Source organism: Lissotriton vulgaris, chromosome 8 (genome assembly GCF_964263255.1).
Source record: "Lissotriton vulgaris chromosome 8, aLisVul1.2, whole genome shotgun sequence".
NCBI lineage: Eukaryota > Metazoa > Chordata > Amphibia > Caudata > Salamandridae > Lissotriton > Lissotriton vulgaris.
In genome coordinates, this window is record NC_141696.1 from 599,904,334 (window position 1) to 599,916,978 (window position 12,645).

General features: G+C 39.4%; 1 protein-coding gene across 1 annotated transcript in view; it reads right to left on the reverse strand.

Annotated features, from left to right (window-relative positions):
* Positions 1-5,866: 5,866 nt before the first annotated feature.
* The window catches only part of LOC147697778 (cell cycle control protein 50C-like), a 399,761-nt gene continuing 392,982 nt past the window's right edge, over positions 5,867-12,645 (reverse strand). Inside the window, exons 7-8 of the mRNA XM_086934448.1 lie at positions 6,651-9,341; positions 5,867-6,517 (exon numbers count right to left, since the gene is read on the reverse strand). Coding sequence (XP_086790574.1) covers positions 9,154-9,341 — 188 coding nt within the window. The 3' untranslated portion in view covers positions 5,867-6,517; positions 6,651-9,153. The remainder of the gene's footprint in view (positions 6,518-6,650; positions 9,342-12,645) is intronic.

The window sequence follows — 12,645 nt, forward strand, 5'->3', positions numbered from 1 at the left end:
TTTCACTGCTGGTTGTTTCTTTACATGTTTGCTGCGCTTGCTCTGCTATGATTTCACTGGCGGGTGTTTCTTTACATGTTTGCTGCTTCCTCTGCTATGATTTCACGGCTGGGTGTTTCTTTACACGTTTACGGCTCTTGCAAACTGACATGGTATTTTTTTGTGCCGAGGAGTCACAGTGAGATATTTCTGTGGGTTTTCTAAGTTATAATTTCTCAGAAAGATCATGTTTCTGTAGGTCCACTCAAAGCTATGAACTTTTTACATAAGGCTGGCCACAAGCAAGAGTAGAAGTGTAGGGCATTCCTTGTCGCTTCTGGCAAAGCAGAGCTTTCTTCTTGCACGATGGAACTCCTGAAGACTAGGAGGACACGCTGCTTAATCACCAAAGGACGGATCATCTACTACTACTGATACCACGTGGCACTGGAAAAAAATGGGTAATGTGATATGAATTCTGCCCTAACTGATTTCCATTTACTATTTTTCTGTGGATACTATCATAGGGAAAGGAAAGAGTATATTGCACCGCTTTTAAAGACGCATAGCTTTAAACAATGTAGGGTCGAATTGTTTTTCTTAAAATCACTCTCCGACCATCTAGTTTGCTTCTCGGTAGAGTCATTTTTATGGGCCTGTATGAAAAAAAGAAAGTCTCTGGGATTATAACTGTTTCAGGTATTTATTGTTTTAGCCCACTATACATTTTTTATTATATATTGTATTTCATCCCATAGTTAATCTGGCATCTGTGCATGTATATACTGAAACTTAGAATGAACTGTGTTCTTTTTTTAAATAAATCTTTTATAGTAATGATGAACTGTTACTGTACGTTGTCTATGGGAGTAACTTATAGGTTATTGCTGTATTATGTACTTTTATGATCTTATCTGATAAGGATCAAAGAACGTTTCTAAAGTAAAGTAAAAGAGTGCTTCCACCAGTATGAAATGGCCTGACACACTTCCTCTTGTCATTATGAGTATTAGGAGTACCCTGAAAAAAAAAGACTGGTCTCTTACTCCATGAAGTACTGATGAGCAGAGCATTGGCATTGGCCTACATTCCTTTAGTTTCATTTGTTTCAAATGACTCATGACGTTGTACAAGATTACTGTAAAAATCTGGTTTATATGGTGAAATTTGTCTCTGATCAGGTGAATTTGGCAACTGTACGGAAAACAGACACCCAGTGCCACTCTTCCAACCCTTGTAATTGGGTTCTCTTCAAGAAACACGTCCACAAACATTGTTTGAAAGAGTGCTGGAGAGAGCAATTCCAAATCATACTTGTGACAAACGCTGCTGTGAAGTGTGCTGGAGTTCCACAGTGAATCCACGCTGTTCACAAGATGAGTGAAATCGGTAGATCAAGAAGAGGAGGAAACAAAAATATTGAATAATAAAATGTTATAAATATATAAAAATATACAAATGAATATATATATATACATACTCCTATAACATAAAATCTAATTAAAAAAACATTATATTTTAAATTAAAACCTTAAAATATTTAATGTTTTTTAAACTTACATTTTGCACTCCAATGAGTGCAACAGTAAGGAAAGTGTTGGATAGCGTATGGGTAAAAATTACTAATCCCCCTCCAGTGAGTGCAACAGTAGGGAAAGTGTTGGATAGAGGAGGGGAAAACATTACTATTCCCACTCCAGTGAGTGCAACAGTAGGGAAAGTGTTGGATAGAGAAAATGTAAAAATTACTATTTGCACTCCAGTGAGTGCAACAGTATGGAATGTGTTGGATAGTGGAGAGGTACAAATTACTATTCTCACTCCAGTGAATGCAACAGTAGGGAAAGTGTTGGATAGCGGAGAGGTAAAAATTACTATTCCCACTCCAGTGAGTACAACAGCAGGGAAAGTGTTGGATAGCGGAGGGGTAAAAATTACTATTCCCACTGCAGTGAGTGCGACAGTGGGGAAAATGTTGGATAGCGGAGGGGAACAATTTACTATTCCCACTCCAGTGAGTGCAACAGTAGGGAAAATGTTGGAAAGGGAGGAATACAAATTACTATTCCCACTCCAGTGAGTGCAACAGTAGGGAAAGTGTTGGATAGCAGAGGGGTAAAAATTACTATTCCCACACCAGTGAATGCAACAGTAGGGAAAGTGTGGGATAGAGGAGGGGTAAAAATGACTATTCCCACTCCAGTGAGTGCAACAGTAGGGAAAGTGTTGGATAGCGGAAGGGTACAAATAGCTATTCCCACTCCAGTGAGTGCAACATTAGGGAAAGTGTTGGATAGCAGAGGGGTATAAATTACTATTCTCACGCCAGTGAGTGCAACAGTAGGGAAAGTGTTGGATAGCAGAGGGGTAAAAATTAATATTCCCACTGAAGTCAATACAAAATTAAAAACAAACAAAATATCACCTACAATACAAAATTTGGTAAAAACAAAAAAGAAAACATAAAAATAATAAAAAATTACAAAAGATAGAAAAATATTATAATGGTAAAAAAATCAAAAACATTACCTGCAAATATTATTTTATAAAAATTAAAAAGATAATTTTCAAACAAATAACTATATTTAGTAGAAATTAACTATAATCAAAACCATTAATTATTGCATAACATTTCTTTTATTTCCTACCCTGTAACACCACACAATTGACAACAACACGCATCTAAATTACAAAAAAAAGCATCTCCATAATTAACATAATTATCAAATAAACAAATATTGTTAATTGAAAAACAAATTAAAACTGTTAGAAAGTAATTTACTCACCAAACATTACCCCTATAAAACCAAAATCCAGACACAAAATAAAAACAAACTATTACCATAAATATTTATCAATGAATGAATGAATAATAATGAGCAACTAATTATTATTTAATACAACCTAAAATACTTTCCAACCTCTAACCCAATAAATACCCCAACAGACACCTAAAAATCATTACACAGTTTCCATAACTAATTTTACATTATTAAATTATTATCAGTTAACACCTTACTTACTTAAAAATAATTTACTTCCCACCCTTTACCACTATACACCCCACAAATCACATCTCAAATTAATTGCCCAATTACCATATTTAATTTTTAATTATTGAATTACCATTATTTAACAATCAATTAATAATTAACTTTAAATAAATTACTTACCACCCGATTCCCCTATAAACCCCATCACCCATTCCCAAACAATTAAACAAATAACATAATTTATTACCAATTAATTAGTTGAGATTATTTAACAAACTGAAAAATAATTATTAATAAATCAATTCCCACACTTAACACTATAAATGATAAATTAAATAAAGATTAGTATATAATCATTATTATTAAATGTATTAAAATTAAATTACTTCCCACCCTATTCCTCTATAAACCCACAACCCGCTCTTAGAAAAATGATACAATTAACATATTTATCAATTAATTAATAATAATTAACAACTAATTAATGAGTTAATAACAAATTAATTCCCACAATTAATACTGTAAAATCTAAATCAATACTAATAAATAAAAATATTAAGGGGCTGGTTCTGATGCGGGTTGGAAATGCTTCCCGACCGAATCGGGTTGGAAATGGTTTCCGACCCACTCGGATCGGGAGAGTCCAACCAACCAAGTACGATGCATCTGGATGCTTCCAGATACGATTTGGTTGGACTCCCATTGACTTCAATGGGAGCACATGTTCCTAACCGCATCATAATTGGACACTGGGTCGCTACCGATCCTATTTGGAAGGAGCAATTGCCATTAGGAGTGGGAATGCTTTCCAACTCGCATCAGAATCGGGCCCTAAATAATTTATTATAATTAAATGACTTCCCACCCTATTCCCCTATAAACCCACAACCCGCTCATAAAAAAGTAATACAATTATCATAATTACTCATTAATTAATAAAAATTAACAACCAATTAACAATTAATTAATAATAAATTAATTCTCACAGTTGACACTATAAAATCTAAATTAAATAAATACTAATAAGTAATAAGATCTAATAAATTTCTTATAATCAAATTACTTCCCACCCTATTCCCCTATAAACCCACAACCCGCTACAGAATTAAACGCAGCATTTAATTACAATAAAATTAATCACTACTAAAAATTTGACACATATATTTTAAAAAAAGCAATACTTATACAAAAAATAGATCACATACTTTCAAAATACATACTAAAATACATCACACTAATTTAAACATTGATATTTTAAACAACAATATTTTAGCAAACAATATTACTGTCTTTGATATTTGCAAAAACGATATTTCTTACCTTAAAGTTGATATTCTTGACCACGATATTCTTGCTGTCGATATTACTGTATCACGATATTTCCAACTCAATATTTGGGTATGTCAATATTTAAACCTCAATATTCTGTCTGTACACCATCCTCGGAAGACATTAGGTATCTTTAGTTGCTGTGCGGTAGGGGAAGTGGCCCTGGGGCCCAACGTAGTAATGGGACTACAGAACGCCAAATAAGGTGGCCTCCTATTTCCTTGTATTTCCGTATCTGGGGTAGGGATGGGTAAATAGAGGGTGTGTCTCTTTCCTTCCTCACTTTCTCCCACGTTAGCGACGGCGCCACCTCCATTTGTCTGGTCCCAGTGCATCGGTCCAGTTAACAGGAGAGATAAGCTATGGAGTCCGCAACTCACAGCAAGGAAGGTGGGTGCTTGATGCGCCCCCTGTCAAAGCAGCAACCACGTCACACTCGCCTTTGGCAAAGTACATGGCTGTTGAAAGACCCCCTCCGGGCGCTGCCTGGTTATTGTGCCTGGGAGTGGAAAACCACAGGCCGTGGTGTAACTGGAAAAGCACTCATCGGTAGTTGGAAAACGCGTCGCTTCGTTTGCACACGTAGCAGTCGCCGCCGGCATGACAGAGGTATCGCGCTGGTTCGCGGAGGTGGGGGATGGGTTAATTGCAATTAAAAAAACGTACCTTCCCCCAGGTCATGCGTCGCCGCCTCAGCTCCTGGCTGGTCCCGCGTTTACCACATGCAGCCTCCCTCCCCTAAGCCAATCACAACGCTGCAATGGCAGCGTTGTGATTGGTGCGGATGGTGCCCAGCCGGGCGCCTGTAGGGAGGCTATTTTCTCTATAGCATAACATAACCACCCACACGCCCCCAACGAGACACTTCTTAGGATACCCATTTTGACCAATGCTACACTGGTATAATATGTTCGGTGTAGAATCTTAAGTTGAATTAATTGAAACCGGGAATGAATTGCCACTTCTCGGGGCATACCAGTGCCTCCTGCCATTCTTCATCAGTCAGATCACCCACATCTTCTGCCCATGTAGCTCCATTTTTCCCCCATGAGTTAAGTGTATTGTTTAGTATCTTTCTGTAAGTCAGAAAAATCGCTTTCTCCTTTAGATAGTCATCGAGGAGTCTGTCCTCCAGGGGCGAAGAGGCCGGGAGATCAGTACCTTTGGGGATTACCCTATGTAGTGTGTTTCGTACTTGAAGGTATCTAAAAGTTACCCTTGGACATTACTTTTAACTGCTAATTGGCTTCTAATTCTTCCCCCTCAATCAGAACTAAGACTGATATATCCCAGCTGACCCTCAGATGGAGGCCTTTCCAAAGCTATGAAGCATTTCCATTAGTCTCTAACCGGTCCACTGAGGATCCAGAAGAAAAAGAATCATGTTGTCCACATGAAGGGATACACAGTCCCCAATACTTTCAGGCCATCTTGCTGAACCTAGGCTGCAACTGAATCTATATGTAGAGCAAACTAAAAGGGCTAGATGAGGCATTTCTGTCTAGTGCCCTTTTCTATGGGGAATGAAGCAGATACTGTAACATTAACTCAAACTGTGGCATAAGGATGTTTTATGGGTCTGTTCTTTTTATTGTTACCATAAAGCATTTTAAACATACACAGCTATTTGCCTACAACCCAGAGGGCCGGCAGCGTAAAAAAATAAGATGTTTCTATGTTAACACAGCTGTCCGCCTACAACCTTGGGGCCGGCAGCGTCATAAGGCTTTTCAACATAAAATATTAACCCAAACATTACCCCCACCCATCTCCTCCTGAAAGTGCTGCGAAGTGGTATGTAGTGGAAAGACATCGAGGCAGTCAAGTAGTGTATGCTTGGTTATAGTGATCTGAGAGGTCAAATAGGAACTGGTTTGGTCGCAGGCTCGGCCTCCGGAAGCAGACGAAGCCGCTTCAGGTAATTCAGGCTTGTCAATTTACAGAATTCAGAGGAAAGAATACGAATGAACGGTGCCCACAGCTCTGGATATGTGTTGCAGTTCTTATCAGCCACACAAGCTAATTTCTCCATTCCTAAAATAGAACAAAATTTATGGAGCCAGGCTACATAGTCAGTAATCTTGTTGGTACCCCAGAGGGAGAGAATCACCTGGTGGGCCTACCCTAATGCTAAAACCGTCTGCTTTCCTTTCCTAAAGCGGAGCAGGTAAGTCATCGGATTAGGTGGCCTTAATATCCAAGGATGTCTTTAGACCCTTCCATGCGCTCATCGGCCAACGGCCGTCCCGAGCACTACCTTCGTAGTGCTGCGCACGTCCATTAGCCGATGCTGCCCCGCCCACCTAATCAAACCGCCGCACCCCGACAGAATTGCCATCGAGGTTAAGCGACTTTGACATAGGTCAAAATTTGGGCAACAAAATTTATCTTATGTAGATTTTGGGAGAGAAAGTCCCAACTAAGAGAGTCGAAGGCCTTTTCAAAGTCTACCAGGATCAATGCACAACACACTCCAGAGAATTTGTGTGTTATTTGTAACTGTCAGATGCATTTTCTTTTACCCCAACCCGGAATTAGGTCATTGAGAAGCATGTGGACCAAACATGTCTTGACCTTAAACAGTCTATTTTAAGCACTTTGGCTAGGATTTTGCCCTTCACATTAAGAAGAGATCAGACAGTAAGACATGCTTCGATCATGGGCACTTCTTGTTTCAGTTTGACTGAGATTTTAGCGGACCAAAAAGCCTCAGATTGGAAACCCCCAAGGAGACCCTCCAAACATATGCCGCATGTGGGATAACAGGAGGCAGTCATATTGTTTGAAAAAAAACTGATGATGAAGCCCATTAAGGCTAGGTGTTTTCCCCGATGCATACCGTATATAACCTCCTAATTTTTAATGGCGACAATGATTAATCGATGGATTTGAGGTCTGCTTCACATAGGGTCTACACAGGCAGCTCATGGATCATAGGGATGCTAGACACACATTCAGTTGAGGGGTGAGCAGCACATAACTGTTTATAATAGGAATCAAATGCATTTCCAACACCTCAAACACTAATTCATTTGAGGATGGTAGCTTCTATGTAGGTGGAGAGTCAGTGTAAAAGCTCGCCAGCCTTATCTGCATAACATATTTGTTGTTGGGGGCATCATATTTGTTTTGCTAGACGGTACATTCATTTTGGTATATATTATATTAATTTTACTGGGTGCTGAATGTTCCAAGAGGCATCATATTTAAAAAGCTTTGCCTTTGGACTGGATGTCTTCCCTAATATTCTCTAAAAGTATACCATATTTAGAGAAGATTTATTTTAGGAAATTGAAACTGTATTTGGCCTTATTGACACTCCACATGCTTGCTACATTCAGGCATTAGTCTAAATAAAAGATGTACACAGGGCCATTCAACCTATATCCTAATGCTGGTATTTACTGGTTCATTCAAGAACCACCTTTGTAAGACATATATATATATTATGTATACAATTAATGGAAAACGGGTAAGGTGCATGTTCAACGATAACTGAGTGACACATTCATGAACTGTACAGAGACACATGCAGAGCACCATGATAAATTCTGGCTGTCTCGTTCTAGGTTTTGCATCCTTCCGTATTTGAGATTAAAAGGTTTTGTCTGTAGGAAAATTGGACTGAGGTTTTGAAAAGACAATGGACTATATACCGGGGAACCATAACCAGTTGACCAGACCTGGCCTTTGCCAAGCTCTTACTTTGGTTTATACATGAAGATTAATAAAGGAATGCTGATGAGCCAGTGAGACAGATAGGATCCAGACAGATGGCTTTCCAATACAAAACACTGTTCTCTCGGGACAACCAGGGAAAGTGGCATGAAAAATGATGCTCTTTACATGCGATTAAAAATTGTAAATCGTGTGGTTTCAACATTAATTTACAAGCCCGCAAATTGAAACTCTTCCTTCCGTTCCAGATTGTTTCCTAATCGTCTACGGGTACATGTATTATTGTCACTGCGAGCTAAAACCTGTGCTTGCTTTCTCTGTTCTATATGTATCTGAACTTGTTGTGTGTTCTGTAACAGCAACATCAGTAGAGAGGCTCTGCAGCACTACAACACACAAGGATATAGGGATGTTATTACAACAGCACTGTTAGAGTTATTTTTTTATTTCAACTTCCCCCTCAAAATACAAATCACACTTAATACTTGCTACAGTTGGATAACGTTTAACAATTGGCTACTTTTTGATGCTTTGTTTGCTTTAAAGTGTTTCCGGCATCATGCAAAGATTCCTCACTTTAGGTTGTTACATTTTTCTCGTGTTATTTTCAACCCTTTCTCTCTTGTAAAATCATCCCATGGAAAGTACTTTGGATGCCATCACACATCCAAGAGGGAGCGACTCATAACAAGCGCGTATGGGCGAATGGGGATGTTGAATGAGATCCTCTCTAACCAAGTAATGCAGCATTATCGTTGTTATGTTACACTTCCTTTTTACAATGCTGGCCAAACTTGCTCTTGGACATGAGAATCAACATACAGAGTGAGTGAAAGGAGGCCAGTCTCATCTCTGAGAATCTAGATTTCTGCAGAACTGGACAACAGTTTGGGTAGGTCTCAGCCTCTTCAGAGAAAAAAAAAGGATTCTGGAGGTGCTAATAGAAAATTTCGCGAAGTTGAGGAATTGTGGAGGACGCCTGGAGCTAGGCATAAATAATCGAGATCCTCATGAAAGTCAAACAAGGATTTTTTTTTACATAATCATAAAAAACCTGGGGCAAGCAGAATTCCTGTTCTTAAAATGGATGGTACAGTACTGGGAAAGGATCCAAACAGCAAGACACCTGTAGCTGTCTGACATCACCGAGCTCAGGTTATCAATGAAATTAAAATTACTGTTGAAAATATGGCTGTTTTTTCTTTAGTTTTAAATGAACCGCTAGCATGACAAAAGCTGTCAGCACTGTCACCCCCCCAGTTGCAGTGTAGGCAATTCCCAGAAACAAGTTACTTCCTCCACACCAGCTCATGGTTGATAGAATGACACGCTTTTGTCCTCTGAATCGTGATATAGCAAAATCTGATGGTGCAGGTTAAGGTCTAACAAGTTTCCTGCTGTGCAATATCTGTAACATAAAGGTAAATTAGCATGAAAAGGAGGAACTCCTTTTATTGTATGATACACCAAAAGGAAGAAATGTTACATATTTATGGCCTCGGTCTGAAGGTTGACCAGTATTTGGTCCGAACAAATCACACCACTGACAGCTTTTCAAGCATCATAACTCAAATAGGAAGCACACAAAACAACATTAGTGATTCCTCGACCCCATCCAACATTCCCCAAGGTACTTTCTAGTAAACAATCCCTTAGCCCATAAGCTTCAAGCAATCCAGAGAACACCCGTTGACAGTCAGCAAAGTTCAGTGTCCTACCTATATCACAAAGTGGCTCAGCATCAAAGACGGAGGAGAACTTATGGAACTAAGTACAGGACAACTTAATCAGGTGTTAGGCACCAGCCATATGCAAAAATCCCATTCTTCAGTCGGGATATGTCATGTGGCTTCAGCCGTGAGGTATGAAACACCTTAGCCAATATGTTATACAAATATTTTTAAAATCCTTTGCTTCTTGGAACTCTAAAACCTTGTGTAAGAAAATTGCCCTTTTCGCGTGGTCACCCCCATTTTTTGGCTGAATTTTCATTGCCGTTTTTTTGGACACTACACAATGGGGCACTGACGTCCATGTCCAGTGTATGTTGTCTGACATTTAAAACATATAAACTTTGGCTAAATCTTGATTGGTATAGTTAACTGTCCTGTAAAGCCATAGAATTTGGTGTAGCTATTACACCCATGGAATAACATAATGTGTATTTGTAAACTGTACATTCACCCAGAAGAGTATTTTGGTGCTGAATAACAGATATATATTGTTACCCAACGGCATTCATTTTATAGATCTCAGAAGGATGAAAGGCTGAGTGGACCAATCAGGTTTGAAGCTGAGACCATGAGGTCAAGCACAGGCTCCAACAGTGGATGCATTAGTCCACTAAGCCACCAGACCCGGCTGGAAAGTTAAATGTCACCCGTGGACTTGAGCTCTTACTGTGTCGTCCACTACTATGACAAGAAAAACATGGGTTCAGGCCTTTCAATGTAGCTTGACTGCTGCAGTTTAAACCTGCAGTTCGACCATACATTATAACCCTTATGACAGGGGAAAGGCTTTCTTTAAATGTTAAAAAGTCACTCTTAAGTAGGCCTTGTAACCCACAAGGTAGGATGCCTAGCATTTAATTGTGGGACATGTAGAAATTCAATGTTGGCATGTCCGTACATTGAGACGCCAGTAAACAATATTTTCATCATTGAATTTTTTGGTTGTCCTATGAGGAAAATAAATGCAAAATCATCTAATAATTTAGCAATGTCTGGTTTAGGACAATCTAAAAAAAATGGTTTAACCACTATTTTTAATATTTAATAAAAACCCAATTCAATGGTGAAATTAGAGTTTTAATAAATATTGAGGAAAAGGAGCTTTTAGAAGGGTTACCTTTCCCTGCCATAAGCTCCTGGAGGCTAATTTGCATTAGCGTTCCACTGTCTTTCCCTGTCAGTGCTTGACATTAATGAGGTTAAAAAACTGCTCCCAGAGCAGGGCAATGGTTTGGACCTTTTGGGCAGGATAAGCTGGGGGCTAGGTATGCGAAACCTGTCAGCAGAGCAAGATTAGCTGGTAGGGTTCAGGTCTTTTATTTACTTCAAAGTGGCAAGGGCATGGCCTCCCCATTTATAGCTTAGAATAAGAAGAAACCAAAGGAAAGGCCTTTGCCCTGTAGGCCCTCAGTAGCTAGTTGGGCACTGGCCCATTGGGAAAGGGAGCTGGTACCAGAACCAGTATGATGATGAGGGACTGCTCATTTCCCTAACTACAACTCTGCCTGTCCCACAGACTCCCCTCAGGAGTGGAATGCCTGTGCTATGTTGGATTACCCTTAGAATAGCCACATTGGTGGTAGACTTTCTCTCATAGACTCTACCTGTCTGATTTTCTTGTAGCACTAGCGTGCATTTTACAAGAGGTGCCTGGCTCCTTTACCCCACTCAGTAGCCATGTCCAAAGGCTTTGCCTTATTTTTAAATCTTGTTCATTTTATATTTTATTAGCATTTGGTGTTCTTGGGAAATGGCATTAACCACACGGTCTGAACCACGCATGCCGTTACAATGCTAGCATTACCACGGTGCATTTATCCTGCATATGTCTTTACCATGCATAATCCTTTACCACGCATTCCTTTACTATAATTTTCGTTGTAAAGGTTTATGCATGGTAAAGGCAGTCAGCGCTCTAGACTCTGAGTGAATGGGCAGGGTGGAAAGTATTGAAGACATGGAGAGACTTCCTGCCCGGACGAGATTGTGAGGAACAGGAAGGATAGGGACACAGTTTGGTGAGACGTTTTCTGTGCAGGGCTGGGGTCAGGTAGCTTTTAGAGCTGGAGTCAGGTTTTAGGGCTCAGGGTGGGGTTTAACCTTTACCAGGCATATGCCTTTACTAATCATGCCTTTACAAAATTCATTGTAAAGGCATGCATGGTAAAAATGCGGTTGTAGTAAAGACCGCGTTGCTGAGGCATGCAATGTAAATGAATAAAGATAGAAAGAATGTCAGTAAGGGATACTTAAGAGCCACACCACCTAGCTATACACAAATCGTAAATCCAATCTCAGATTAAGTTGCCCACCTCCTAAATCCACTGTCAAAGGGACCTAACAATTACAAGACAATACAAAAAGCACAGAGAGGCAACCCAGATACTATTTAGAGCATAAATGCACACAACATTGATCAGTCCAGACTCTTCAGTGATTTCACAGAGATGATCCTTTTAATGATTTCTGGGACCACTGATTGTATAGGATGATGGAATACCACAGCCAACGTGTTTTGCCCCGAATGGGGCTTCTTCAGGGCAAATCTCACACTGTGAAAATCTTAATACCGGTCACTGTAGTCACAAGATCATATTGATACCCATACTTAAGAAAAAGTCTTTATTGGCGCCGATTTATTCGGTATCAATGTTTCCTTTAAGATACCTTCAATTAATCTTCCAAATTCGTGGGGAATTTCCCAATCACTGAAAATATGAAGTAAAAAATTCACTATATTCAGGTGTTCCAAATGTCACGAAGGATGACCACCTATCATAGTGACCAGAGTTGCTTCGTGACATTTGGAACACCTGAATATAGTGAATTTTTGACTACGTATTTTCATCTCTGTGAAATCACTGAAGATTCTGGACTGATCAATGTTGTGTGCATTTATGCTCTAAACAATATCTGTATTGCCTCTCTGTGCT